Here is a 27,994-nt window from a genome sequence, read left to right as displayed (position 1 = left end):
AAAACTAATCAAGTCAACATCCATTCCCATTGACTTACTTGGCTTCTTCCCAAAAAAAAAACGGTAACTTTGATCATCATAATGTTTTTGTTAAAGATCTACTGATTTTCTTATATTCAGCGCTACCAAGCGTCAACTTACCAATATAGAAAATAAACTATACCCACTAGAAATTTAAGGGGGAATGTTTTTTTTTTGTAGAAACGGTTATGCAAAAAAAGGTTTTAAAGCAAAGTTGATTGATCTGATGTTTCTCGGGCAAAGTTGTTTGTCAGTTAATTGGTTTACGGAAGAGTTTCTGAGGCAACCTCTTTTTCCAGCTAGTTGGAAAAGGAAATTCTTTCTGGGGCCAAGTTTCTCATCAACTAGGTTGTTAATGAAATTTTTCAGGGGAAACGTTACTTGCCAACTGGATGGTTAACATAATTGTTTCTGGGGCAACCACTTTTTCTAGCTAGTTGGAAAAGGAAATGTTTTCTGGGACAAAGTTTTTCATCATCTTGCTGGTTAATAAAAATTTTCCTGGGGAAAGTTACCCATCAATTTGATGGTTAAGAGAAGTGTTTCTGGGACAATGTTTGTCTCTAGCTAGTTGAAAAGAAAGTGTTCCTGGGGAGGAATTACTTGTCAACTAGTTAGAAAAAAAAATCATTTTCTGGAGTAAATTTTCTGGTCTACTAGTTGACAAATTTGGTTATTGCTATAGGGATTGATCAAATCATCCAACTAGATGGCAAAATTTTTGTATTTAGAAAGAGATTGGATAGTACCTTTGGTTAATGTTTACTTTCATTCCAAATGCTGTAAAGTGTGTATTAAGCTACTGCATATAGCAAGATTCTGACAATCACATATTATTTCCTTGTCATTATTAGAAAAGTGCATCTATTTCTGGTTGACTTTCCTCCTCCATGGGGCAAACTAAAAATGCATAAAGTAGGCTTGCTTACTGGTGACATTACCTATAGAGCAAAGTCTTGAGCCCTGTGGGCATTGTCTTTATTCTATATTTAAGATAAAAAAAAAAAAAATACTAATTAAATATATTATTAAATATATTTAAGATAAGACTAAAAAAAAACAAGGTTTGTTAAATAAATATAGAATACAGACCTCACCCCACTGTTGGCAGGGCTCATGGACTAAAACACTTTGCTCTATAGGTATTAATACCTGTAAGCAAGCTCACTATATGTATTTTTAGTTTGCCCCATGGAGAAGGAGGGTCTTAATTGTATGAGCACCCTCTAAAGTCTATTTAACCATCCCTTTCATAAAACCTTATATGCAAATAATAATAAATATCTTAGGAAGAAAGACCTAATACTTTTTATTCTAAATTATTATGAGAAGAATCAGGTGTGCCAACTTCATTAACTTGAAATGCCTTTTACCATACTGAAATATCTTTCTCCTATTACCAAAAAGTTGATCAGCTATAGAATAGCACTAAATTAAAGAGTATGATCTGCAAAAAGGATCATACCAGCCACTGAGAAATATTACTCAATCCAAGCAGTAAAAAATAAAAACCAAAGAGGTTCTAGCATTGGACTCTGTGATACTGTGCAGGTTATTCTGTTAACTACTCAAGTTGAATATACAATTGCTGGAAGTCACTCAATTAAGATTCAAACCTTAACAAGTTCTTTCCAGCAAAAACAATCTTTCCCAGTTGATGTAATAACTGCTAATTGACAAATCTGAAATATACTTTCTACAAATCTAGAAAAAAAAGCAGCTGAAATTAGGTTTACTTCAAGCACTGCATGTGACCAGTCTGCAAGTTCAATTGTTACAATTTTAGTTGTAACTTGTTACCCAAAACTGAATATAGTATTTTAAGAATTTTATCACCTTTAATCTAATCATTTAGCCAAGTTCCAGTTATTTTTCATGTATTATTAAGTGTTTTTGTTTGTTTGAAGAGGCATTTCTCTTCTCTCCTTTGTGCAAAGGTATTATTTTAGCATTGATTTATGTATTAATTGAAAGATAAATGACATTGCTACTGACTCTACTGATTTAGTATCCTGAAGGGAAAACCAATCCACACCTAATAAATTCAATTGCATTCTACTGTCTTATTTAGACCTACAATAAGATACTGATTGTGAGATCTGTTCATATGTAAAACATCAACATTCCTTGTTATTTAATATTCAATAAAAGTTACTTTTTACTAATATTAAAAAGATGATTTGTCTAATCTTAAAATAAATCATCAGCATATAACATTCAAGAAACCACATTCATTTCCTGACAAAAGACTCTTTTCAAAACTTATCAAAACCTGTGCAAAATTCTTTGAAAAATCCTTCCCATTGATTGCAGTTGCCTCCCAAGGACACGTTATTCTGCAAAGGTGCACAATTCTCATCCTACAGACTGTTACTCAAAAGACATGGAAATACATTTTGTTTGGCACTCAATATGCTGTATGCTCTATAGCTAGGAGAAATTATAAGCTAATAGATAAGTTATTATACCCTAAACTATCCCAAATTAACCATCTTGTCACTAATTGCCTTTAACTAAACATATACCCTTCATGGAGAGGTGAAATCATTTTGAATTTAATATAGATACTTAGAACCCTCTAAGCATTTTGAACATTGATTATGTTTTTTAGAAATGAAATTAATTCTCTTTATGTGGTTTAACCCCTAAGTATCAAGGGGTTAAAGGGCCAAGTATCTAAGAATAGGTATTCTATGTATCATATGTTTACCATGTGCCACTTTTCTGCTTGTGTCAAAGAAGAAAATGACTTCAAATAGGTTACCCTTATTATTATTTTGATAATATGACAATCATCAGGACTCTTGGGTCTATGGAAATTTCACTTAAGTTTTTTAAAGGTGAAATACTCTGCGTGTGCAACTTTGAGATTGATCATAATTTTATTGTTTATGTAATTCTTTTTTTTCCTTTTAGTAAAGGAGCCATCCAAATGTTTTGCCTTGCTTTATCATCCCTTTAGTTTGCCTTATACTAATAGATCTAATAAGACCTTTGAAAAATATCCCCGGGTGGCTTCTGGGGCTCTTATAATTTAGAGGAGAAAAAATTACTATCTGGAGGAGTTTAAAGGTTTGCTGGACCCACGATAAAGGGTCTTTAAATCTACATTTTTAATTCCAACTCCAGAATTTGTATGAGGGTATACAGACTCCATACAGTCCTTTCACCCCTTTGACTTCATATTGACATCTTTTCTTCCCTTCTTTTTGGTTCATAGGAAGTGCAAGTACTTGAGCTGCCTGTCCCCAGCAGTTTAAGGCCAGGTGCCCGGCTGGTACCAATGCTGGTCTTCCTACTCACTCTGACTCTCTTCTGTACAGTAGATCTTCATTAATAAACCAGCTCACTTTCCATTGACTTTTTCATAATTTGTTTCATCACACTCTAAATTGGCCTTTCCGTATTAGGAGGTAGTTTAAAACTAATGATGGAGTCAAGCATTTCTGCAATCTTTAGTTTTTTTGTAAATTATCTTAGTCTTATTAGTTTTTGGTGCAAGTATATTGCAATCAAAAAATATGTGTTGGGGAGTTTCCACTGTTGTTAAACACCTGCATAGTGGTGAATGATACAAATTCCATTGAAATGGGACATAATTCAGAAAAAGAAATCCTGATTTCATTCTATAGTACCAAACTGTGTCTTCTCTAGAACCCAATGGGGAATTTAGAAATGGTAGATACTTTATTTGTCCACGGCGTTTCATAATATCTCATAGGCTCCCCAGTTTTGATTCTGGTTGGGGGTCCATATTTGCTAGCCTATCAGCAGTTACGTTATGAATCAGTCCTTTATGACTAGGAATAGGCTGGAAGCAAACAAAAAAGGCCACATTTATCTAATCTTTGTAGATCATCTCTTATTAATTTTAAATCTGAATCAGCAGCCTTGTAATTTATTGTTCTTATTAATTGGATTGAAGACTTTGAATCTGCAAGGATTATCACATTTTTTGATGAAAGATTCAGTCTGGCCATAGTTTCAAGTGATTTATGAATAGCAAATAACTCTGCTGACAGAATTGAAGTGTTGGATGGAAGAGTTGCTGATATATTCAAGGAAACATGAGGAATGCATACCCCGCTCATGCTCTTGATCCTTTTACTGAACCATCTGTGAAGGCTAGAATATGTTCAGGAAAGTGTGAGGATATCTTATTAGCAAAGAGTGGACATACTGATCTGAATAATATGACTTGTCTTTAGAAACTAACTGAAGATGACATTCAGGAGCCACCATTTCCTGTGGTGGAGATTTTGGAAAAAGGGAACTATCTGTATGTTCACTTTTCCAATTTGCGTAATCATTTAGATAGTGGCTAAAACAAGATAGTAGATGTTGGGGCTTAACAGGATTTCCAAAACTGGAGAGAAGAGCTGCATTAATTTTGCCATATTTTTGCATTTTCGTGAAGTAGTAGTTTCTCCGCATAGTAGCCCTGTCTTTCAGAGCAGGTAGTCCCGAAAGCTCTTCAAGCCTAACCACTGCAGTATGTTTGTGGAGCCCCAAAGCAATTCTAATGGCTGAATTTTGGAGTGTCTCAAGGGTATTTAACAAAGTAACCGGAATGTTAGTAAGAAATTAAATACTATATTCCAATTTAGATTGAATATATGTATTGCAAAAGTCAATAATCAACTTTGGTGAAGATCCCCATTTAGATCTTGCAAGTCGATTTAGGATGATCAGCCGTTTTAAAATTGTTACTCTCAATATCATTAAATATGGTTGCCATTTTAATCGAGAATCAAGAATCATGCCCAGTAGACAAACCGGCGGCTCATAGACTCTCACTCTCCTCTATCTTTTAAGGGTTTGGGAAGGGTTGCTTGTTGTTTATGGAACACAATTGCTTCTGTTTTTGGTACAGAAATGGGCAGTCTAAAAGCTTTAGAAAAAAGACACACATTATATATGTCTTCCTGAATGACGTTTCGGAGTAAAGCTATATTCTTATGTCTGTTCCACACAAGAAGATTTTCAGCAATTTTTTCATGTTTTGACTGGCCTCTAAGTTTTAGTTCAGAAATATACAATAGGGCTTATGACAGTTCCTTGTGGGAGACCATCTTCAACTTATTTTGTTACAGACATTATTTCATTGTCTGCACTTGAAAAGAATGATTACATAATAAATCCCTTATAATTGAGATCACCAGAGGTGGAAAATTTTTATTATACATAATCTCTTGTAACTTTGCGTTTTACATTCCCATATGCATCTGTCCAATTGCACAGTACAGCAATACCAATTTCGCCCTCCTGTAAAGCATCTGTCATGTCTGTTTCTATTCTGGTTATATTGCCCATTGCACTATGATTTTCTAAAACCTGTCTGAGATTAGGGTATTGTTTGATTCACCTCTGTAAATCATTCTAATCTCCTTAAAATTATTCGCTCAAATATTTTGCCCATAGTGGAGTGAACTGATATTGGTATGTAGGATACAGGATCTTCTGGTTGTTTTCCAGGTTTGAGTATTGGGTAAATAAGTGCAATTTTCCAGGGGGTAGGAAATTTCCCTTCTCTCCATGCATTATTATATACTTCCAGGAATTTAGCTTGAAAGATGTCAGGATTTTTAATCAACCACTTGATTTGTATCTTGTCATATCCTGGTGCTGAGTTTAAGAGTCATCTTTCAACAGCTGTCTCTAACTCAGATAACAAAAAAGGTAACATTAATGACTTATGTTGTGCTACAGAAGGGAGGACACATACAGGTGGATTTGACAAAACAGTGTCTAGAGGTTTCTTCATGAATGTATTTGCATAAATATCAGCTTTTAAAGAATCAGAAGTTACCAATTGACCCTGATGTTTCATTTTATATTTGCAATCATCAAGCGTCAATCTCTTGCCGTTCGTCTTGCTTATGTATTGGTGAATCTTAGACACTGCAGTGTGATGATCTACTTTAGTCAAAAATTTTTTTCCATGCCTTTCTTTCGCCCTGTAAGCATGTTTTTTTTCACTTTTTCTGAGCTACGTTTATATTCAATTGCAGTGCTCATTGAGGGATGTCTTTGAAATGTTTTTTTTGGCATGTTTTTAGCTTTCACTGTAACAGAACATAATTCATTCCACAAATTTTTAATTATCTTATTACCAGTTGGAGCCCAAGTGTTGGAGCTTGTCTTGGGGACTGCTTTGTGAGCAGCACCCATCATAATTTTGGTAAATATTTTTATTTTATTATCAATTTCGGGAAAGTCTTCAAGTAAAATATAATTAGCTTCTTGCACGATTTTCCTGAATATTGGCCATTTATCTTTCTTGTTTATAAACTTCCTTTTTTCAGGTTTAGTTTGGTGATACATTTTTGAGATTGTAGTCTCAATAGCGCAATGATCACTTTGTAGACCTGTTACTCTACTAATTGAAACCTGGTCAACAGCAGCAGCAGGACCTAGTTGAATAATCAATGGTGGACAATTTTTGTTCTTTATACTATAATATGTTGGCAAATTATGTGGTGTTGAATTGCTGTATGGTTATTTTCTAACAGTAATCTTTCAACATTTTTCGCAGCTCGGTTTGATTGTTCAGTATATTCCCAATGAGGGCTATGAGCATTTAGGTCACCAAAAATAAAGGAGTTGTGACCCTTTGCTTCTGTTGATAAAATAGTATATATATCGATATCCCCCTATGGGTTATACATGGATGTAATTATTAAAGTGTCTCCAGAGCTTAAAGTGATTGATACTCCAACCACATCTATTTCATGGTCATGTTGCTTTAATGGTAATGGATAGTGAACTAGTTTCTCAGTTATAAAAATGTGCACTCCACCCCCTTTTCTGTCAGAATCTCTATCTTTTCGATAGCATTTGTATTCTGGTATGTATACTTTTTTCAGATTGTTTAAATGTGTTTCTTGGAGACAAATTACATCCACTTTTTCTTTCTTAATATACCAACAAAGTTCCATCATTTTTGCTTTATTAAGTGAAAATTTGTTCCACTGCAAATACTTTCAGTTTATCTATACCACTAACGTTGTTAATTAGTTTGAGGGGCGGTTTTCTAATCAGTGGGGAATCTGAATATTTTGGACTGTAACAATAGCAATTAGTTCCTTAAATTCATCTGTAACTTCTTTCAGCAATGACTCTGAGAAGTGCTTCTCTAGTGTTTTCTCACATTTGTTTTCCTTTGTTTTTCATTTTTGTGTCATAATTTGATGATCGAATAAGCTCCTGGGCAATAATAAATTTTGTCAAGTTTCTTAGTTGATTACCAACTAAGATTGTGGGTGTTGGAGGTTCGATGTTGCTTCTTTGAGGTCCATTACCCCTAATAGATAAGAATGTAAGTCTTTTGGGTTGAGAGGGGGATACACTTGCTGGAAGTCTTCCTACTTTGTGATAAAGTCTGGAAAAGAAGGGCTAGCAATACTTATGGGTAACTCTCTAGTTGATAGAGAGTAGGTCTCATTGAAGTTGGTAGCAGGAATATTTTTACCATACCTGCTGTGGTTGTCTTCTCAGCTCTTGGGCTGGAGTTGATTTCCTGGAAGGTTTATATGAGGTTGAATAGGTTCTTTCCTCTCAGCATCAACAATTATGGGCACTGGTATTTTTTTTTCTTCTGAGCTATTTTTACAATCTGACTTTTTTGTTCGTTTTTAGCACAAGCATATCTGTTATCAGAAAGATGTGAACCTCCACAGTTCATACATTTTGTTGAGTTATGGTAGTTGCTTTCAGAGTGCCCCCTTGAGGTACAGTTTTTACAAACAACAGCAGTGGCATATGACAGAATTTTTTTGTGTGCCCTAGTTTCATGCAGTATTTGCATTGTATAGGTTTTTCATCATACAGTCTTAATGCAACTCTTCCACCAAACAAGAATAACATTTCTGTTGAATATTCTCCTTCAGATGCTCAAAGAATGGAGTTACTTGCTACTAACTCATTGTTTTCATTTCTTTTCTTTAGTCTTGTTATTGACTTCAGGGGTAAGATAAAAGGGAACTGTCTGTAAGACTTCCTTGGATGTCATTGTCTGTATATAAACTGGCTATATTATAAATGACCAGTCTAGTTTCTTTTTGCATTAGTTGTTCTTTTGGTTTACAAATTACTTCCATATTGCCAGTATATGTCAAGTCCAGCAGAGAGGTCAGACAGGCTGAATCATTGGCAAATACTTCAGATTCTCCATTTCTGTTAATGAATAGGTCAAATTCCTTTCTTGGCTTCTTAAAAATGTTCATCCTTAAAAAATCAATATCTTTTTTTGGTTCAAATTTTAAGGGTTTTGTACTGGTATTCTTCTGGACAGGTGAGATTACAACAGACATTGGAATGGAAGATTCATGACTGGGGGTTAGAGCTGTTGACTCACTGGTTGGTAAAGAAAGATTGGAGCCGTCAACTTTTCTCTTTTTGTTATTCTTTTTCTTGAGTTTTTGACCTACTTGGAAGTCATCCTATGCCAGATGGCTCTCATCATCTGGTAATTGACAGTTTGGTTCACTCCACCGAGGTGAATCCACGAAAATCATTGTGTCGTCATTAGATCTAGATGGTCTTGATGGCTGTCTAGCTCTAGCATTTACATTTTTATACTTATCATTATTTGCTGGTTTAGTGACTTGAGAAAGGGACATGGCATTATTGCTCTTAGGTTTAGCATGGCTTCCCTCTAGAGAGGTATCTGGTGGATCCGGTTTAGATATAAGTCTAGGATTTGCAAAATGTCTAAAAAGGCGCTAAAAATATTAGATAGAGAAATGACAATAATTGAAGAAAAGATAAAGCTTTAGATACTCCACTACCAAAGCAATATATTTATCAAATATAATGTTTGTAAGTATCCGTTTTCATCCGTTTCTTAACAATTTATGCTTTATATTTTTGAATCTAAACAGCACAGGCCGTTTATCATAGACAAAACAATAGCGCTGCCTAAGTAAAGAGGGATATGGGTACAATGTATTATTTGTTTTTTATGGAATTCATTTATTACTTTATATAAATAAAGTCAAATAATTTTTCAAGCGTAAAATTACCACAAATCACTATCAATAAATAAATGAAACTGAAAACGAAGAGAAATTACAATAAACAGCCAATTCAAACTCAAAATGAGCAAAAATTAACATGAGTAGGAATGATAATTCCCATGCCTTCTCGAAACCTGAACATAATTTGCGCTTTACTAAAAACAAACTACATTTAAAATGTTTTGACTTTTCTATCTTTCATAAAGAAAAATTAACAGAACTATAAGGAATAATGATCAGTATATAGCAATTAAACTGACAATCCATGGTCGCTTTTTTTTTTTTACAAAGTGCAAATTGTGTTCTGGTCTTGAGAAGGCATGGGGGCTATCAGCCCTGCTAATGTTAATTTTTGCTTATTTTGAGTTTGAATTGGCTGTTTATTGTAATTTCTGATTGTTTTGATCTTCATTTATTTATTGATAGTGATTTGTGGTAGTTTTTCACTTGAAAGATTTTTTGACTTTATTTCTGCTCATTCTTGGCCTTATAGATCTTTATAGTTTTCTATAAAAAAATTGTTTTGTGGAAAAAGTTTTTTAAATTAATTTTAAAAACCGTCGGCTCTCAGACTGTTTTCAGTGTTCTAATCTGTTAAATTTTGTGTTTCATTTCTAAACCTTCCAAATTTCCAGAATTATACTTTTTTCAATAATTTGGAGAAAATTTTTTGACTTTATTTCTGCTCGTTCTTGGCCTTATAGATCTTTATAGTTTTCTATAAAAAACTTGTTTTGTGGTAAAAGTTTTTAAATTAATTTTAAAAACCGTCGGCTCTCAGACAGTTTTCAGTGTTCTAATCCGTTAAATTTTATGTTTCATTTCTAAACCTTCCAAATTTCCAGAATTATACTTTTTTTTCAATAATTTGAAGACTGGAACACCTGGCTACATTTTCAAATGATGGAAACTTTGGGATATAAATTTAAAAAAGTCGAAATCATTTGAGAAAAAATTGGAACTTCAAAAAGTTTGGGACAAAGTGGGAAAAGAACAAAATTATTTGAACAAGAATTGAAATTGTGATTATTTGGGACACCAATTTGTCTTGAAACCTCATCTACAAGAAATGTTGATGGTCTACAATTTTTATTTGAATTATTTGGTTGTTTTCAGCTTTTGTCTCAAATTTTTCACCAATTTTTTTTCAAGTAATTTGTCCTTTAAATTTATCGAAAATTTTGGAATCCAGCGTCTTCAATTGGGTTAAATGTTAACTTCTTTTTTATCAAATTCTTTGGTATAGAGTTTTTCCAAATGAAATAACTGACTTTTAGTTTTTGCATTAAAATTTTACAGATTGAAATTTTTTTTTTAGGTTTTGAAAAATTTTCTATTCTGGATAAGTATTTTTTTTTTGATTTTTTTGAAAAGATTTGAAAGTTTTTGAATTCACATTAATTAATTCTGGCTATTGAAGTATTTTTAATGCATTTTGATGTGTGAATTTGTGTTTTTATGACTTTTGATGAGATATGTGTGGTGTGATATTTTGTTAATTTGTGTATAGTGACTCTTCTGTTGTTAAGTTTTTTCTATTGACTTTTTCACACGGTTCTTGTTAAGAGTTTTGACAAATATAGAATTTCTATTTTGAAATGATGGAAACAAGCTGAAGAAATTTGAAATTTTTGTCTTACTGAAATTCTGATTAATGTGAAAATTACTTTTTGAGTTGTTATACGGTAGATATTTTTTCCCCTATCACATACTATGTGGAATAAGTATATGCAAGTGGTTTTAATTGAATTTGTATATACTTTAATATTTTCTTCATTCGCCTCTTTTTATCACTTGTTTTATTTGTTTATTTCTTATAGATTAGAATCATGCCAAAAATAAGATATAGCAACCATCCAATCATTGTTGTGCCCTTTAACCCTGACAGTAATTTAACAAATCCGTATTCCTTTGACGAAGAAGGTGATAGTTTCCATTCCGACCCAAAATATCTTGAAACACTATTAATAGAAAGCCTTGACCCAGACCATGATCTAAGAAAGTACCCTAGCCAAGACAGCCACAGTGACTCGTACAATGATGTTAATAATTATCAAGGTCAAAGGCAGAGGCCAATCAGTGGTGTTTGGCCATTTTTCTTGAATGGCAATAAATTTGGATTTTCATTGCTTAAGAGGCAGGATGGATTGAGCACTCTCAATGAAAAACCATCGGCCTACAGTCTTGCTGCCGTTGGGATTTCAGTTTATTTGGCTTATGCTCTATTTTCCGGAGGCTTTGGGAGGTCAACAAGAAGAATTCTAAAAGGTAATTTTTCTATGTTTCAACTTTCTTTACGACTGCGAAAATGAAATGGCTTCACGAAATGAAATGGCTTCACGAAAATGAAATGAATAGAGGAACACTTACGAAGCCAATTCCCCGATTTGAGTCTTAGACTTTCGTTTATTTTCACCAAGTTCATTATTTTAGTTTGTCATCAGATACTAAGAAAAAATGTAGGCCTACTTTTCACGGTTGTACTTTGTACGATTTGAAATGAAGGTGGCTAGCTTTTAGCTTTTAAAACTAATATGAATTGTAACCAGGCAATGTTAACATAATCTTAGCTTTGCTTGCTTTTTTTTGAATTTTATTTATAATGCTTAAGTTACTCTGAGCCAGTGGAAGAGGCAAATAAAAATGTTTCTAACATCTAAAAGCACGTCGTAATTGGTATTATAGATAGTCAACTGTGTGTAGGATGCTCCATTTTTGGCATTTTTGGTTAATAACGCCAATAAGGGGAATATCACTAATAAAGTTCTTCATGTGAGTCTTACACTTTTATTCACTATCAGCAAGTTGAAATTTGAATTTGTCATCAGACACTATGGAAAAATGTACAGAAAAAGAGAAAAAGTCAGTAATGAGTAACATCATTAATCAGCTGTTTCTTTCCTGTTAAAGCAAAAAAAATATTAATAAAATAACGACAAACACAACGGAGAAACAATAGGGAAAATCTTTTCAAGACAGTGGGAATCAAATCAGTGGATATTTGGCCCTGTCTCCAAGGACTGTCTTCAGCACAATACGGGAAAGAAATTATATATATACTAGCTGTTGGGGTGGCGCGAAGCGCCACCCCAACACCTAGTTGGTGGGGGCGCTTCGCGCCCCCCAAGCCCCCCGCGTGCGTAAGTCGTTACGCGCCATATTAATTACGCGCCATTGTAGTCGTGTCCCTGTGTCCCACCTGTGAATATATATATATATATATATATATATTATATATATATATAATATATATATATATATATATATATATATATATATATATATATATATATTTAACTACGTAAAACTTGCGAATATGCAACATTCTTGGCTGTCCCATTGTCTGTGCATATAAATAGATTGTCAGGTTTACCGACTCTTAAACATGCAACACATAATTGTCCATGGGAAAAACAATCTGTATTCAGATCTATACCTCGTTATTCTAATGATTGCCCTTGAGCTTTGTTGATGGTGATTGCTAATCGAACATTCCCTGTATCCCCGTCGTCATTTATATATCCCCCTGTGCCCCCGGCGTCCTCGTTGTAGTTGTTTCCCTGTGTCCCGGTCCTCATTTGTGTCCTGGTGTCCCAGTCTGTAATTTCTGTTTGAGTGTCGCGGTCGTCATTTATATTCCCGGTGTCCCGGTCGTCATTTTTGTCCCGGTTGTCATTTGTGTTCCGGTGTCCCGGTCTGTAATTTCTCTTTGAGTGTCCTGGTCGTCATTTATATTCCCTGTGTCCCGGCGCTTTGTTGATGGTGATTGCTAATCGAACATTCCTTGTGTCCCGGTCGCTTTCTCTTTGAGTGTCCCGGTCGTCATTTATATTCCCTATGTCCCAGCGTCCCGGTCGTCATTTGTGTCCCGATGTCCCGGTCTGTAAATTCGTCAGTCGACAAACATGACGTCAGTCGACCGACACACAGACAACTTATTTTTATATATATAGATGCCCCGGTGTCCCGGTCGTCATTTGTGTCCCGATGTCCCGGTCTGTAATTTCGTCAGTCGACAAACATGACGTCAGTCGACACACAAACATGACGTCACTCGACACACAGACAACTTATTTATATATATATATATATATATATATATATATATATATATATATATATATATATATATGTATATATAGATGTCCCGGTCGTCATTTGTGTCCCGATGTCCCGGTCTGTAATTTCGTCGGTCGACAAACATGACGTCAGTCGACACAAAAACATGACGTCACTCGACACACAGACACACAGACAACTTATTTTTATATATATATATATATATATATATATATATATATATATATATATATATATATAGATTTGTGCATTTCTTTAGTTTTTTTTAGTGTTTTAGCTTTTTTTAGTTTATTTTTTCTTCTTTAGTTATTTCTTTTTTTAGTTATTTTTTTCTTCTTTATTTTTCAGCGTCACTATGAAATACATATCGCCGAACCTTTGTTTTTTTTAACTAAAATCTGGTAGGCATTGATGACCTTATCCAAGTCAAAATCCCAAACCCAATCATCATCGCTATCATTTTCAGTTTTGATACGTTTTGACTCTCGCTGTCCAGGTGGATTTTCATCTAACTGCACGGTTTGGCTGTTTCTTCTGCCATTGTAGGATTTATACTAAAATTTCTCTTTTAATTAACTATTTGAGCAGCTTCCTCGGCTGTTTCTTCTGTCATTTTAAGATCTATACTAAAAATTCCTCTTTACGTGCTAAGCTTGCTAAAGCTCAACAATTTATAATAAACCTCAAATTTTAAGTATCTGTTTTAAGGTTTTCGAATTACTTTAATCTATTGTCAAAATATTTCGAAATATTTATGCAATTTCCAGTTTTTACATTTTAGCTTGTTTTCTTTTACTTCTTTATTTTTCAGGCGTCATATGTCTGGCTTAACAGGCATAGTGTAACAAACATAACACACAAACAACTTATTTATATATATATATATATATATATATATATATATATATATATATATATATATATATATATATATATATATATATATATATATAGATATAGGGGAGACCGGGGCTATTCCGGACGTTTTTCAGATTTTCGGTTGTGTCATTTTCCGTACTGGACCGATCACTGTGTTTATACTTCCTTTTGGAAGGTAAACTATTTGGCAATCCACACCAACAACCTCATTGTCCTATCTACAACCACATTTTCAGAAATGAGATTTTCCCAAGTTTGGTCATGCTGTCCGAAAATGCCCCGCCATGGGGCATTTTCGGACACCCCCGGGGCATGATAGGACATGCCCCACCTCTCAAAGAAAAGTACTACACAAGTGTTAACAAACCTCGTATATTTGTGTAAAAGTAAGAAAAGTAATTAAAAGTACTGGTACTTAACCATCACTTTATATTAAAGGCTGAGAAATCACGTGAAAATACATGTCCAGCAATGGATCTTGCTGTCCCACCTGAGGAACTAGGATCTGGTAAGACTAGGACAATATCCTTTTTGTCGACCGTTACTTTGTCCTCAATCTCTGGGAATACGAACTTCGGGCCAATCTTTCTCAAAAACTTGACGTCAGCAACATCGTTATCGATGGACTCAACTAGCCCAACGTAATACACACACGAGGACTGTCGCTCGCCACAACATCATCCTCTCCCAAATCAAGTGACATGTCCGACTCATCATCACAAATGTCATCTGGCAGTTCGGGTTCTGATGAACTGGTCTCCGAAACTGAAAGCCTGATGAAAGCTGATGGTTTTCGCTTATTTCCCACCTTGGTCTGTCGAAGACCGACCATTTTCTTGGTTTTAGTGATTTTCTTTTGTGGCGTTTTTTTCTTGGCTTTCTTCGCTTCTCTTTTGTGCTTTTCTTTTTCCAGCTGTTCTTTTTCAGGGGTATCTGTCAGTATGCGGGTTTTTCCTCTTTTTCTTCCATTCGAAGGATTTCTTTTTGTTGGGTCAATCCTTGGGTGCGGCCTTACAGACTCGGGGGTGATAGGAGCTGTCCCGGATGTACCGGGAGCGGGACCTTCAGGTTCAGAGTCCTGGATAACTTCACCGTGATCTGCTGCCTCTGTAGTAGAGTTAGTAGTTGCAGCTAGTGGAACGTCAGTAACGAGAGCAGGGAGAAAATCTGATTCGCCAAAAGCATGACGATTGAATGGGAAAATACCGGGCCTTTGAAACCCAGCAACAATGTTGCTGGGGCAGAACTTATCTAGGAACGGTTGTCGGGATAGCTCGGCTACTTCATGGATCGATATTCTGCCACCTGGATGTGCTATAAGCCATTCGTTGAAACTATTACGTAGCCCGTTTTTAAAAGGTCCATAAACACTGATATCAAGGGGTTGCAGTTTATGTGAACAGTGTGGGGAGAACGTCAGCACAACAATTCCGTTTTCTCTGCAAAAGTGAACAATTTCAGCGGAGATATGGCTGCCGTGGTTATCCATCAAAAGCAAGTGAGGATCTTCCTTCGTCGATTTTGTTTCACTTTGAAAATGCTTGATAGAGAGGAGGAAATTGTCATCCGTCATCCAGCCGCTTTTGTTAGACAGACCTAAACTTCCAGGTGGGCCCAGGTTATACATCCGGCAATTCACATGAACTCTAGGGAAGACAAAAACAGGAGGGATAACCCGTCCGGCTGCATTGATGAAAGCTAGCATAGTCGTGTTCTCTCCCCGCTCTGCTGAAGCAATTTGTGAGACTTGCTTAGCCCCCTTCCTGGCTACAACCGTGGGGGGATCCAAAACAGTAGGGATACCTGTTTCATCACAGTTCCAGATTTTGCTAGGTGGAAACTTATGCCTGCTGTAAACTTCTGCTAGGTTGTCATAGAACTTGCTGACCACTGGAGCATTAAACCCGGAAGCACGTGCTTGACTAGTATTTTCTGGAGACCGGATTGATAGCTCATTTCCTCTCTTCATAAACGAAGAGAACCAGTCTAGGCCTGCCCTTCCCTTTTCCGTCCACGTTAAGGGCATCTTCACATTAAGCTTTACTGCAAACTCATAGGCAAGCTTACGAGTTGAAAGCCCTGTCAGCCCATGATTCATCAGCGATGCTGCTTTTAAATATTCGGTGAGTTGCTTTTCTTGCTCTCTAGTAAAAACTTGCCAAAATCCACGTCTCTCAGATGGCAGGACCTTAGCCGGAGATTTATCAGTCTCCAGAATATCGGGCTGGACATCCAGTTCAGCACGGTATCGTCTAAGGGCATCATTAACTGTTGACTTTTTGAGTCCAAAGTTCTCCGCAGCTGCTCTGATAGAGCTACCATCTTTGACGATCGAAGCGACTGCTCTTTGTAACGTTGCTAGATCAGGGGGTGGTTTGTCTCGTTTTCGCTGATACGTTCGTACCATTTTCTGAAAAGAAATAAAGTATTAGAACTGATAAGAATAAGGAAACTATCAAATTATCAAATATATTTTATTTTTTATGTTATTCCCCCCTCTCCCTCTATAAAGTCCTGCCAGTCGTTCTTCCAAGAATTATCTAACTGCATTGGATGTTAGGATTTTGATGTTAGTCAGAATTTTAGCTTTAAGAACAACTGCACAGGGGCGATTAGATTAGAATGCAAAGTATTTTTAACGTTATCTCAAGAATAGAAGAGCTTTATTATGTGCATTAAATTTTTACTTCATTAAATACAGATAACTTGTGTTTAATTTAATATCAGAATAGCTTACAGTCTATCTTTTTCCACTATTAAATAATAGTGCAATTTCTTTTAGGTTTAAAAAATTACGAACTTTCAAATTTAGGTACACCTTACCATTTTAAAACAATTCTAAAAACAAATCCTAAATAGCACAATTCTACCTCCATGAATAGATGGATCTAAAACTAGCGAAATAGATGGATCTAATGGATACGTTCGTACCATTTTCTGAAAAGAAATAAAGTATTAGAACTGATAAGAATAATAGTGAAACTTGTGCAGGTCTGTGCAGCTTTATTTCAAACTCTGGCAAGAGTTTTAACACTTCACTTTGAACTTCACATGATGGGGGCATTTTCGGACAGGCAAGAAATAATGTCCGTACATGCCCCGTAATCTGTGTCCGGAAATGCCCCACAGTGACCTTTACTAAAAAGATGGCTGCCAAAAAAAAAAAAATATGAAATTATATACATTACTTTATAATTAGAAAGTAGCCAATAGATCACTCTCTTACCTGCCGAAACTGCTTTCCCCTATAGCTTGCAGAACGCCTGAAAATTGACAAGGAACATACAGCTAGAAATTTAAATTTACCTCCAAATTTGCATCTGACCCTCTCAAAGGAACATTTATTACTGAATTCTAGTCAGAATTTGATCGAACGTGCGTTACATGCTCGCCATCTACTGACATTTTTGTCAAATTTTTGTATCGATATCTGAACGAGCAATATCGTTTGTCCGATCATGCCCCCGTCCGAAAAAGCCCCTTGTCTCCCTTATATATATATATATATATATATATAATATATATATATATATATATATATATATATATATATATATATATATATATATATATATATATAAACTTACATTAAATGTTATAATTAAAATTAATAATGTTTTTTAACAACTTTTTAAAAACAATCCTAGCATCCTTACTTCAACGATGTTCACCCAGGAGACGATAAATTCATTCAAACATAACAGAACAATGATTAAAATGCAAGTTTTTAAAGTTAAACTTGCGTTTTTGGTAGTTAACCTTGCTAATTTATAAGTTACGTATATCTTTTACTAATAAAAACATTCGTAAAAAATTAAAAGTTCTAGTTGCCTTTTTAAGTAACCAAAAAATCGGAGGGCAACTAGGCTTACTCCTCCTCTCTTTTTCTCAATTTTTTTTTTTAATTTTAGAAGTTCAGAAAATAAGCTGTGCAATGATGCCCTTTTTTGGCCGATTTTGGCTTGTAGGTAGAAATAGACCATTTTTACAGGGTTGTAAGCCGGTGTGCCCCAGTGTTCGAAATCAATACCATTTACTACCATAGAAACTGGAAACTGGAAATGATTTCAATGAAAACATTCTGGAAGAAGAACTAATCCAGTGTGTGGAATTATCTAAATTGTAATACCCGAGTGTTTTTCAAGCATTTATATGTTATTAGTAGCTTTTGCCCTTCCCCTCTCGTTTGTTTCAAACAGTTCGTGGTAACGAACTGTAGTAAGGAGCGACCCGGTTCAATAGTAACCAAAACTCTAAAAAATTGAATTTTGATATCAATAGCTATATCAAAAGAATCGCATTTTAATGCTGATTTTAAATATATAAGTTTCATCAAGTTTAGTCTTAGCCATCAAAAGTTACGAGCCTGAGAAAATTTGCCTTATTTAGGAAAATTGGGGGAAACAACCCCTAAAAGTCGTAGGATCTTAACGAAAATGACACCATCAGATTCAGCGTATCAGATAACCCTATTGTAGAAGTTTCAAGCTCCTATCTACAAAAATGTGGAATTTTGTATTTTTTTGCCAGAAGACAAATCACGGTTGCGTGTTTTTTTTTTTTTTTTTTTTTTTTTTTTTTTTTTTTTTCCAGGAGTCATCGTATCGACCAAGTGGTCCTAGAATGTCGCAAGAGGGCTCATTCTAACGGAAATGAAAAGTTCTAGTGGCCTTTTTAAGTGACCAAAAAAAATTGGAGGGCATCTAGCCCCCCCCCCCCCACGCTCATTTTTTTCCCAAAGTCAACGGATCAAAATTTTGAGATAGCCATTTTGTTCAGCATAGTCGAAAACCATAATAATTATGTCTTCGGGAATGACTTACTCTCCCAGAGTCCCTGGGGGAGGGGCTGAAAGTTACAAACTTTGACCAGTGTTTACATATAGTAATGGTTATTGGGAAATGTACAGACGTTTTCAGGGGGATTTTATTTTGTTTGGGGGTGGGGCTGAGGAGAGGGGGCTATGTCGGAGAATCTTTCCTTGGAGGAATCTGTCATGGGGGAAGAAAAATTCAATGACAAGGGTGAAGGATTCTCTAGCATTACTATAAGAAAACAATAAAAAATAAACATGAAAACGTTTTTTCAAATGAAAGGAAGAAGTAGCATTGAAACTTGAAACGAACAGAGATTATTACGCATATGAGGGGTTCTAAAAATACTTTAGCATAAAGAGCGAGGTATTTAGGAGGAGATAAATACCTTGCTCTTTATGCTAAAGTATTTTTAGTAATTTCAACTATTTATTCTACGGCCTTTCTAATTCAGGGGTCGTTCTTAAAGAATTGGGACAAAACTTACGATTTAGTGTAAAGAGCGAGGTATTAACGAGGGTACAAACCCCCTCGTATATATAATAAAAATATAAGGTTATGAAAGTTTGTTGCGTAAGTTAATTCTTAAGTTACGTATATTTTTTACTAATAAAAACGTTCGTTAAAAATTAAAAGTTCTAGTTGCCTTTTTAAGTAACTGAAAAATCGGAGGGCAACTAGGTCTCCTTCTCCACCCCTTATTTCTCAAAATCGTCTGATCAAAACTAAGAGAAAGCCATTTAGCCAAAAAAAGAATTAATATACAAATTTCATTTTAATAATTAATGTGCGGAGAGCCAAAACCAAACATGCATTAATTCAAAAACGTTCAGAAATTGAATAAAAAAAAACTAATTTTTTTAGCTGAAAGTAAGGAGCGACATTAAAACTTAAAACGAACAGAAATTACTCCGTATATGAAATGAGTTATACCCTCCGCAATCCCTCGCTCTTTACGCTAAAGTTTGACTCTTTGCCACAATTCTATTTTTTAAAACAATTAAAAGCTTTAGCGTAAAGAGTGAGGGATTGCGGAGGGGACAACTCATTTCATATACGGAGTAATTTCTGTTCGTTTTAAGTTTTAATGTCGCTCCTTACTTTCAGCTAAAAAAATTTTTTTTTTTATTTAATTGCTTTAAAGGATCATTTATGGATTGAGATGATAGAACGATGCAGTCAGCTTGGGTGAGGCTTCGGCGGTCGTTTGTTGTCCAGTTCACTAGGTATACTAGGTAGCCCCTCTCCCTGCGTTAGTAATTCCAAGAGTTTCTAGGGGCACCAATCCACGATTCACTGTTTGACTAATAATATCCATAAAATCTGAACAATTCTTACCATCATTGCGACAGAAACCTTGCATTAATTAAAAATTGCCAGGGACAACAATTGGAAGGAAAAATTGACTTCTAGAATTTGAAAATTACCATTCTACCTGCACCTTTAGAAACGAACACGCCCACCGTATGGCATTACTGCCTCTAAAACTGGACGCTTAATATAAGTAGTTTTCCGATAATGCCAAATCAACTGACTATCTCAGGATTTTATCGCTCTCTGTGTATATCCTCTGTTTATCTCTCTTTCTGTGCATCTCTTACGTGACTCAGAACCAGTGAAAGTGGCGAATAAAAGTATTTCTAATATCTGAAATACGCCGTAATTAATATTGCATATAGTCATAATTAATGGACAACAGTATGTAGTATGCCTCATTTTTGGGCATTAACGTTAATGAAGGGAATATCACTAATAAAATTCAAATGGAGCACCGTCATATTTTTTCTACTTCAATAGGTTCCACCGACAGCTTTATATATATATATATATATATATATATATATATATATATATATATATATATATATATATATATATATATATATATATATATATATATATACATATACATATATATATATATGTATATATATATATATATATATATATATATATATATACATATCTATATATATAAAAATAAGTTGTCTGTCTGTCTGTGGATCAGGTGACGTCATGTTTCTGTGTTGACTGACGTCATGAAATTTGTTGTCTTCATTTTTGCTTTGACGGTGACGTCATTAACGGTATTTAAGACATTTGTTCACGGAAAAATGTTGAAATTACAGACTGGGACACCCGGACACAAATCACGACCGGGACACAGGGAATATAAATGACGACCGGGACACAGGGACACAACTACAACGGGGACGCCGGGGGCACAGGCGGGATATATAAAGGACGACCGGGACACAGGGATTGTTCGAATAGAAATTACAGACCAGGACACAAATGACGACCGGGACACAGGGAATATAAATAACGACCGGGACACTCAAAGAGAAATTACAAACTGGGACACCGGGACACAAATGACGACCGGGACACAGGGAATGTAAATGACGACCGGGACACAGGGACACATCATTAGAATAATGAGGTATAGATCTGAATACGGATTGTTTTTCCCATGGACAATTATATGTTGCATGTTCAAGAGTCAGTAAACCTGACAATCTATTTATATGCACAGACAATGGGACAGCGAAGAATGTTGTATATTAGCATGTTTTACGTAGTTAAAAACATATATTTATATCTATCTCTATTCACAGGTGGGACACAGGGACACAACTACAATGGCGCGTAACTAATATGGCGCGTAACGACTTACGCGCGCGGGGGGGCTTGGGGGGGGCGCGAAGTGCCCCACCAACTAGGTGTTGGGGTGGCGCGAAGCGCCACCCCAACAGCTAGTATATATATCCTTCATCCTATAAACACCTTCAACTTTTACTCTAAAGGAAAGTTGTAATATTTACATTATTGATGGCGTGGCCATCAACAAATAAATGCCACACATAACAAACAGAACTGACAATAAATAGACGAGTTAAACTCAAAACGAGAAAAAACATACATATGTAGGGCTGAAAAGCCTCTTGCCTTCTTAAGACCAGAACATAATTTGTATTTTACTGATAACAAAATACATTTTAAATATTTCACTTTTTTACTTCAATAAAAAAGAAATTGTTAAAAGTTTAAGGAATAAACATCTATATATGTATATTAAACTGACAATCCATGGTCATTTGTTGCTTTTTTCAACAAAGTTCAAACTTTTTTTGGGTCCTGAGAAGTCATTGGGGTTGTCTACCCTACTATTGTTCATTTTTGCTTGTTTTGAGTTTGAATTGGTTATTTTTTGTAATTTATTTTGGTTTTGGGTTTTATTAATCAGTTGATGGTAATTTGTTGTAGTTTCACGCTTGGAAGATAATTTGACTTTATTTCTGCTCATTTTTGGTCTCATGAAGCTCATTACTTTTCTTTGAAAAACTTGTTTTGTGGAATTTTTTTTTCAATAACGTAGTCGATATGAAAGTTAGACTATTGAGCTTTAATGACAGGTCAAAGATTTAAAAGAAGTTTGAGTACACCAAAGTTCTGGTAAAGATAAAGATTATGACTTTTTTGTTTTATTTCAGAGGCAAAACAAAAATCTGGTACCGCAGTCAGAGGTGGAGCAATAGAAGCATCGACTGTAGAACCATCTATAGCCATATCTCAATTGTATGATACGTATGAAGAAAAAACCTCGTCTTTACCGCCAATAAAGGTCAAGCTTACAAAAGAAAAGCAACAGGAACAGAAACAATTCAGTAGGGAGTTTGAAACGGCAGAGGATTTTTTTACAAAAATCCAATTGCAAGAAAATGATCTTCCGGTTCCAAAGGAAATTCTAAGCTTTGAACAGACTTCTTTTGAGCCGGAAGCTAAATTACCAATTAAATTACCAATATTTTCCGATAAGCTTAATTCTTCAGAAAAAATCATTCCGTTTTTATTACAATCAAATAGTGATAGTAGAGTTCCAAGCAATATCTATTCAAAAATTTTTGATAAAGTTCCAAGTTCCACGGAGCCAAACTCTAATAAACAAATTAATTGGATGAAGGACTTTAACTCAATACGGAAACGCATAAAAGCAAGTGAATCTCTGGAGTTGTTTTCAAACAACAGCAAAACAATGGTTCAACAAGTCGATAATCCTGAGGATTTTCAATCTTTACCAAGATCTTCTTGGACAGAAGATCCAAGCCGTAGCACAGAAGACCATCTAAACTCACACGTTTCTGATCCCTTTCTTGAATTAGTAAATTCTTCAGCTAATAATCAAGAATCTTCACTAAAATAGAGAAAAGAAGGAGAGAATTGACAAGTGTATTCTCCACACTTCAAAAGATCTATTTTATTTCATCCATCGCTCATCTCTAGTGATCTGTATCATTTTATTTTTGGGAAAACACGGAACCACACAAGGACTTCGTCGACCCGTTTTGTATAATTTCTGGTTGCTTGATGTTCCCAATTTCTGTGAGACTATAAGAAACAAGTTAGTAATATAGTTTTGAAAGAAGTTAAAGAAACAAGTCAAGTAGCATTGCTTTTCTGTGAAGAATGTTATTTCTAGGATTCCAGGGCTAAGAATCGCAGTAACGTATAAAATTATTTTAATGCAATTTTGTTGGTCTTCCTACTATCCTTAGGGAGTGAACCCGCTCATTTTTGTTCAGGAAATTGCTGAATAATGTGCTCGGAATTAGCCATGACACTTTATCTACTCCTGTGTGTGCTTTAACGTGGTTGTAGGTTTGTTTTCTGGTGATTGGCTTTAAAAGAACGTGTTTACAGAAATTATCGAGCTCATGTCTAAGTGTTTTTACTTTTTTTTTATGCTTAGACTAAGGGTTATTAGCAATTATATGGAACTTGTGCTAGTTTTCATTCTTACAAGTTGTTCTTACTCTTTGATCTATACCCCATTTTTGGTAAAGACAGTTCGTATTTTAATATTTTTTAAGTTGGTGAAGGTACCATCTCATCTGAACTTCTTTATGAGTTGTTTACTTTTTTGATTGTGGTTATATTGCGTACGAATTGTTTGGTTTTCTCAGAATTATAAGGTTATTTATTTTGATGAAAGAAATGCTGTTATGGTTGTTTTCATAGAGGCCTACTTAAAGTACCATGGATATGAAAATGTGGCAATAGAAATGAAACCAAATCGTTTGAATTGGCTATGCGAAAACCAAGGGAACCATTTACATATTAAGAAACTATGGAAAGATGAAAATTCAGATCTTAATGTAAAAGATGTCGATCAGGTATAAGCTTTCGATTGTAATGAGAGCTAAATAAAAGAATTAGAAACACAGGTGAGAAATAAACAAGTAATGTGCTAAAACTGTATTGCTCCCTACGCCTTAGAAAGATGTAGCTCTCATTTGAGGATGTTGTCATATTTGGGATTAAACAGATTGTTAGACTCAACATTTGAGGACTAAAATATTTTTCAAATATAGCTCATTGACCCTTTAGTTACGTTTTAAGATTTACTTTCTAGTTTCATGGATACACTTTTAGATTCCAGTTTTAAGATTCACTTTCTATGTCATGAGTTTTACAGTTTGATTGGTTACGTTTTGACTGCTTGATGTGATGAATCGGTTATTAAATTACGTGCACTACAGCCTGATTGGCCGATTAAGTACATTGTTTTTTTTTTCCTTGGTCTTCAAAATCCAGATGTAATATTATAATTGTAATTTGTAGCGAGGCAGACCCATACTCTGATTAGAGGCTCAGGTCCTAAAGACGCATATCCTCCAGACCCTTAATCACGACGGCTGAAAATATACTACTACTACAATAAATAACTCACTGCAACACCAAGCCGCCTGAGGTCAACACAGCTACGCGCGCTCCTTCTCCAGCCTAATCTATTCAAGGACTCCCTCTTTACACCCTCCCTGGAAGTTCCCATTTCCTCTAAGTCTTTATTTATGACATCCTCCTGACCCAGACGAAGACGACCTGCTTTCCGTGTAGCCCCAGACGGTTGACCAAAAAGGACAATCTTTGGAAATCTGTCATCCTTCATCGCGCAGAACGTGGCCTAGCCATCTCAACCTTGTTTTCATTATAGCTCTGGAAAGTGGGATTGGACCATATTTTTCGTACACCCTACTGTTTGAAATACGGTCAGTCAGCCAGGTACCCAGAACAATCCGTAGGCAATTTCTCTCGAAAACATCTAGAAGATTTTCGTCCACTTTTCGGAGCGCCTATGCTACAGAGCGATATTTGACCACTATCATCACTGTAGCTTCCAATATTCTAATCTTGCTTTGCAGACTTATCTTCCTATTCTTCCAACTTTTTTTGACTGTGAAAAAACACCCTGAGCCTTAGCTATTCTACTTTTAACATCTTCACTGCTCCCACCGCTTTCATTAATAACATTACCAAATTAAGTATTCAGGTGGGCAAGTTTCACTGCCCACCTGGTCAATCTTTTCGTTACCTAACGTCACTTTTTCATCTTCACTTATTCCTAGCCTTAATGACTTAGTCTTCTTAACATTAATTTTCAAACCTATTCTAGCACCCTGAACTCGCAAAACCTCTAAAAATTCGTTCATTTTGCTCACACTTTCATCTAATATTCTTAGATCATCAGCATAATCTAAGTCCAGAAGCGGTTTTCCTCCCCATTTGATTCCGTGGTCCCCAATCGCCTTTCCTGTGCTCCTTAAGACGAAGTCAATCAAAATGAACCCTATGAAAGGGGATAGAACACGACCCTGCTTAACTCCTGATTTAATTTAAAACCAGTTGCTTACCTCATCTCCTACATTAATCGCAGCAGTATTATTCTCATACATAGCACAAATCACTTTAATGTATTTGTCTGGTATACCATATAAGGATAAGACCTATGCTAACGCTCTTCTATCAACAGAATCGAAAGCTGGCTCATAATCGATAAAACTGAGGACCAAAGGTGTTTGACAACGAAAGGACTTCTCAATTATTTGCCTAAGAATGAAAACTGGGTCGACACATCCTCTACCTTTTCTAAAACCCCGCTGTTCTTCCTTTAAAACTTTGTCTACAACATCTCTCAGTCTAAAAAGTATCATATAACTAAGAAATTTGCTACCTGCAGAAACCAGACTAATGCCTCGATAATTGCGACACTCAATCTTGTCACCTTTCTTGTACAGTAGTTTAATTAAAGTTTTCTTAAAATCAGTAGGTACTTCTACTTTTTCAAAAATCATAGCTTGTTTCTAACCTCAGAGCCACCATATTTAAGAAACTCATTTATCACACTATCAGCACCTGGAGCCTTATTATTTTTTAATCCTTTTAGTACTGTCGCTAATTCTTCCTCACAAAACAAATCTTCCTTCACATCCAAGGTATCACAAACTTTTTCACTTTCATCTATATCTTTTCCTCCAACTGTATCTCGGTTTAGCACATGCTTAAAATGTTCCACCCATCTTTCTTTAATTCTTTCCTTATCATTAATTGTGGCCCCATTCCTATCTTTAACTGGGACTAGTCCGAATTCACTACTTCCTCTCAATTTGTTAACATACCAGTATAGTATTTTACTATTATGCCTATTATTTTACTATTATATACTATTATTATCAGCAACTTCATAAATTGTTTTTCTAAAATTATTCCATGCATTTTTCACATTGTCAAATTTTAAACTCTCAAGTTTAGTATTCAACTGTTCCTGGAAGGTTTCTCTCATATTTTCATCCTGGAGTCTACCATTACCAACCTCATAACGTTCTGGGAGGTAGTTACCCTTCCGAAATTCCAGCTTTATGTTAACCTTAGGCACTACTAGATATAGATTCTTACTTTTAACGATTTAAAACAAAGACATCCATTAAAACGAGTTCAACATTAGCGTTGAATACTTAATTTCAGTTGACATCTTACTTTAATCGAATTCCTCAATATCTGGATCCCTCAATTGACACAAAGCAGGTGGAATGATTACCTGGAATGAAGAGTAACAAATAAATAACGGCTGAAGACCTATAACTATTTAAACTGTAGAATCGTATAGCATGTATTATTTAAAGTTGAATTGTAGTATATGTAGCACAAATAATGAGCAATGTGATCTATGGGGAAAATTATTTTAAGTGAACCACATTTATTTTTATAAAATGTACTCCTGACGTTGTCAAAATAGGTGTGATTGTGAAAATAACATTCCGTCAATTATAAATTAAGATAGTGTTAATTATATTAAATATTTTGTAATATTGATATTGGATTTTGAATAAAATATTGTATCTATTTATGATTAAAATTTGTCATTACATTTATATGTGTTAAATATCAAATTGTTTAGATTAAACAAGCAATTACATATAGGGTTAGAACTGTAGAACTAGTCCTCCTAATATCGATTCTCCAACGGTTTTCCCTAATTTATTCAGTTATAGTTAATTAAAAAAATCAGAATGTTACGAAAAATGTTACACTGTTTAAGGGTAAGATCAGTTGCTTAATAGAGAATGATTTTAAACTCTTAAAAACATGACAACGACGTTCTCTCAAAAGAAATTCAACATTCTCTCAAAAGAAAATTCAGGTAAACAAATTGACTTAAATATTTTCTGAGTCAAATAAGATTTAGGAAAAAAGTTTAAAGTTTTAACTTCGATTTTTAGCAGAACTTGAGTTTTACTTTGCTAGCAAGATTCCAAGTTGCCCGACGAAAAACATATTTTCGTGATTTAACATATCGTTCGTTTTTGTTTGGATCCAAGTTTGAAAATTTTGATTCCCAGTCTTCTTATTATTTTTTTTTTTTAACGACAGAAGGTTATCAGTAAGAATGAGTAACTAATTCTGAGAAAAATCTGCTTATTTTTATAATAGATTTTTACGGATTGCTTCAGTTATACAGCCTCTCGACCATTTCAGACATTAAAGATATAATAAAAGATATAACAAACATTAAGGATATAATAAACAGTGAGGTAGATCAATTTTTGGAACAAAGGCCAACCTAATTTCAAGCGAAATTTTAAATAGTGATTCGTGCAACTAATATTTTACGGTTTTAAAACCGACTTCCTTAAAATGACAAGTATTTAGCGGTTTCTTCTTTTTAAAATAAAACGAATTCCGACGAAAAGAACGACACAAGACAAATAAAAATTAAACATAAAATAAAAAGTAAAGAAAAAAGCTATAAAGGAGGTAGCTACCAATTGTAACATTATGTAACCATAATATACAAATATGAGACTACAGACATAAAACAGTTAATGACAACGAGCTGTAGACAAG

General features: G+C 34.8%; 1 protein-coding gene across 3 annotated transcripts; it reads left to right on the top strand.

The window, feature by feature from the left end:
• Positions 1-142: 142 nt before the first annotated feature.
• Positions 143-27,021, top strand: LOC136026505 (uncharacterized). 3 transcript variants are annotated; one of them, XM_065703137.1, is made up of 4 exons: positions 185-221; positions 6,327-6,452; positions 10,859-11,306; positions 22,306-27,021. In XM_065703137.1, the coding sequence occupies exons 2-4, from the start codon at positions 6,450-6,452 to the stop codon at positions 23,013-23,015; spliced, it is 1,161 nt and encodes a 386-aa protein (XP_065559209.1). In that variant the 5' UTR covers positions 185-221; positions 6,327-6,449; the 3' UTR covers positions 23,016-27,021. The 3 variants fall into 3 exon arrangements, with proteins under 3 accessions (XP_065559207.1, XP_065559209.1, XP_065559208.1); XM_065703135.1 differs by lacking the exon at positions 6,327-6,452 and having other exon boundaries at positions 143-221; XM_065703136.1 differs by lacking the exons at positions 185-221; positions 6,327-6,452 and adding an exon at positions 6,928-8,841.
• The last annotated feature ends 973 nt before the right edge of the window (positions 27,022-27,994 follow it).

This window comes from Artemia franciscana, chromosome 4, assembly GCF_032884065.1.
Source record: "Artemia franciscana chromosome 4, ASM3288406v1, whole genome shotgun sequence".
Classification (NCBI taxonomy): domain Eukaryota; kingdom Metazoa; phylum Arthropoda; class Branchiopoda; order Anostraca; family Artemiidae; genus Artemia; species Artemia franciscana.
Note: the sequence above shows the minus strand (reverse complement) of the source record. Positions and strands in the feature narration are given on the sequence as shown.

Bases quoted from the DNA above. Each gene is read 5' to 3' on its own strand.
- LOC136026505 (XM_065703135.1), top strand. The intron at 11,307-22,305 runs GTAATTTTTCTA...GTTTTATTTCAG, and splicing joins AACAAGAAGAATTCTAAAAG to AGGCAAAACAAAAATCTGGT.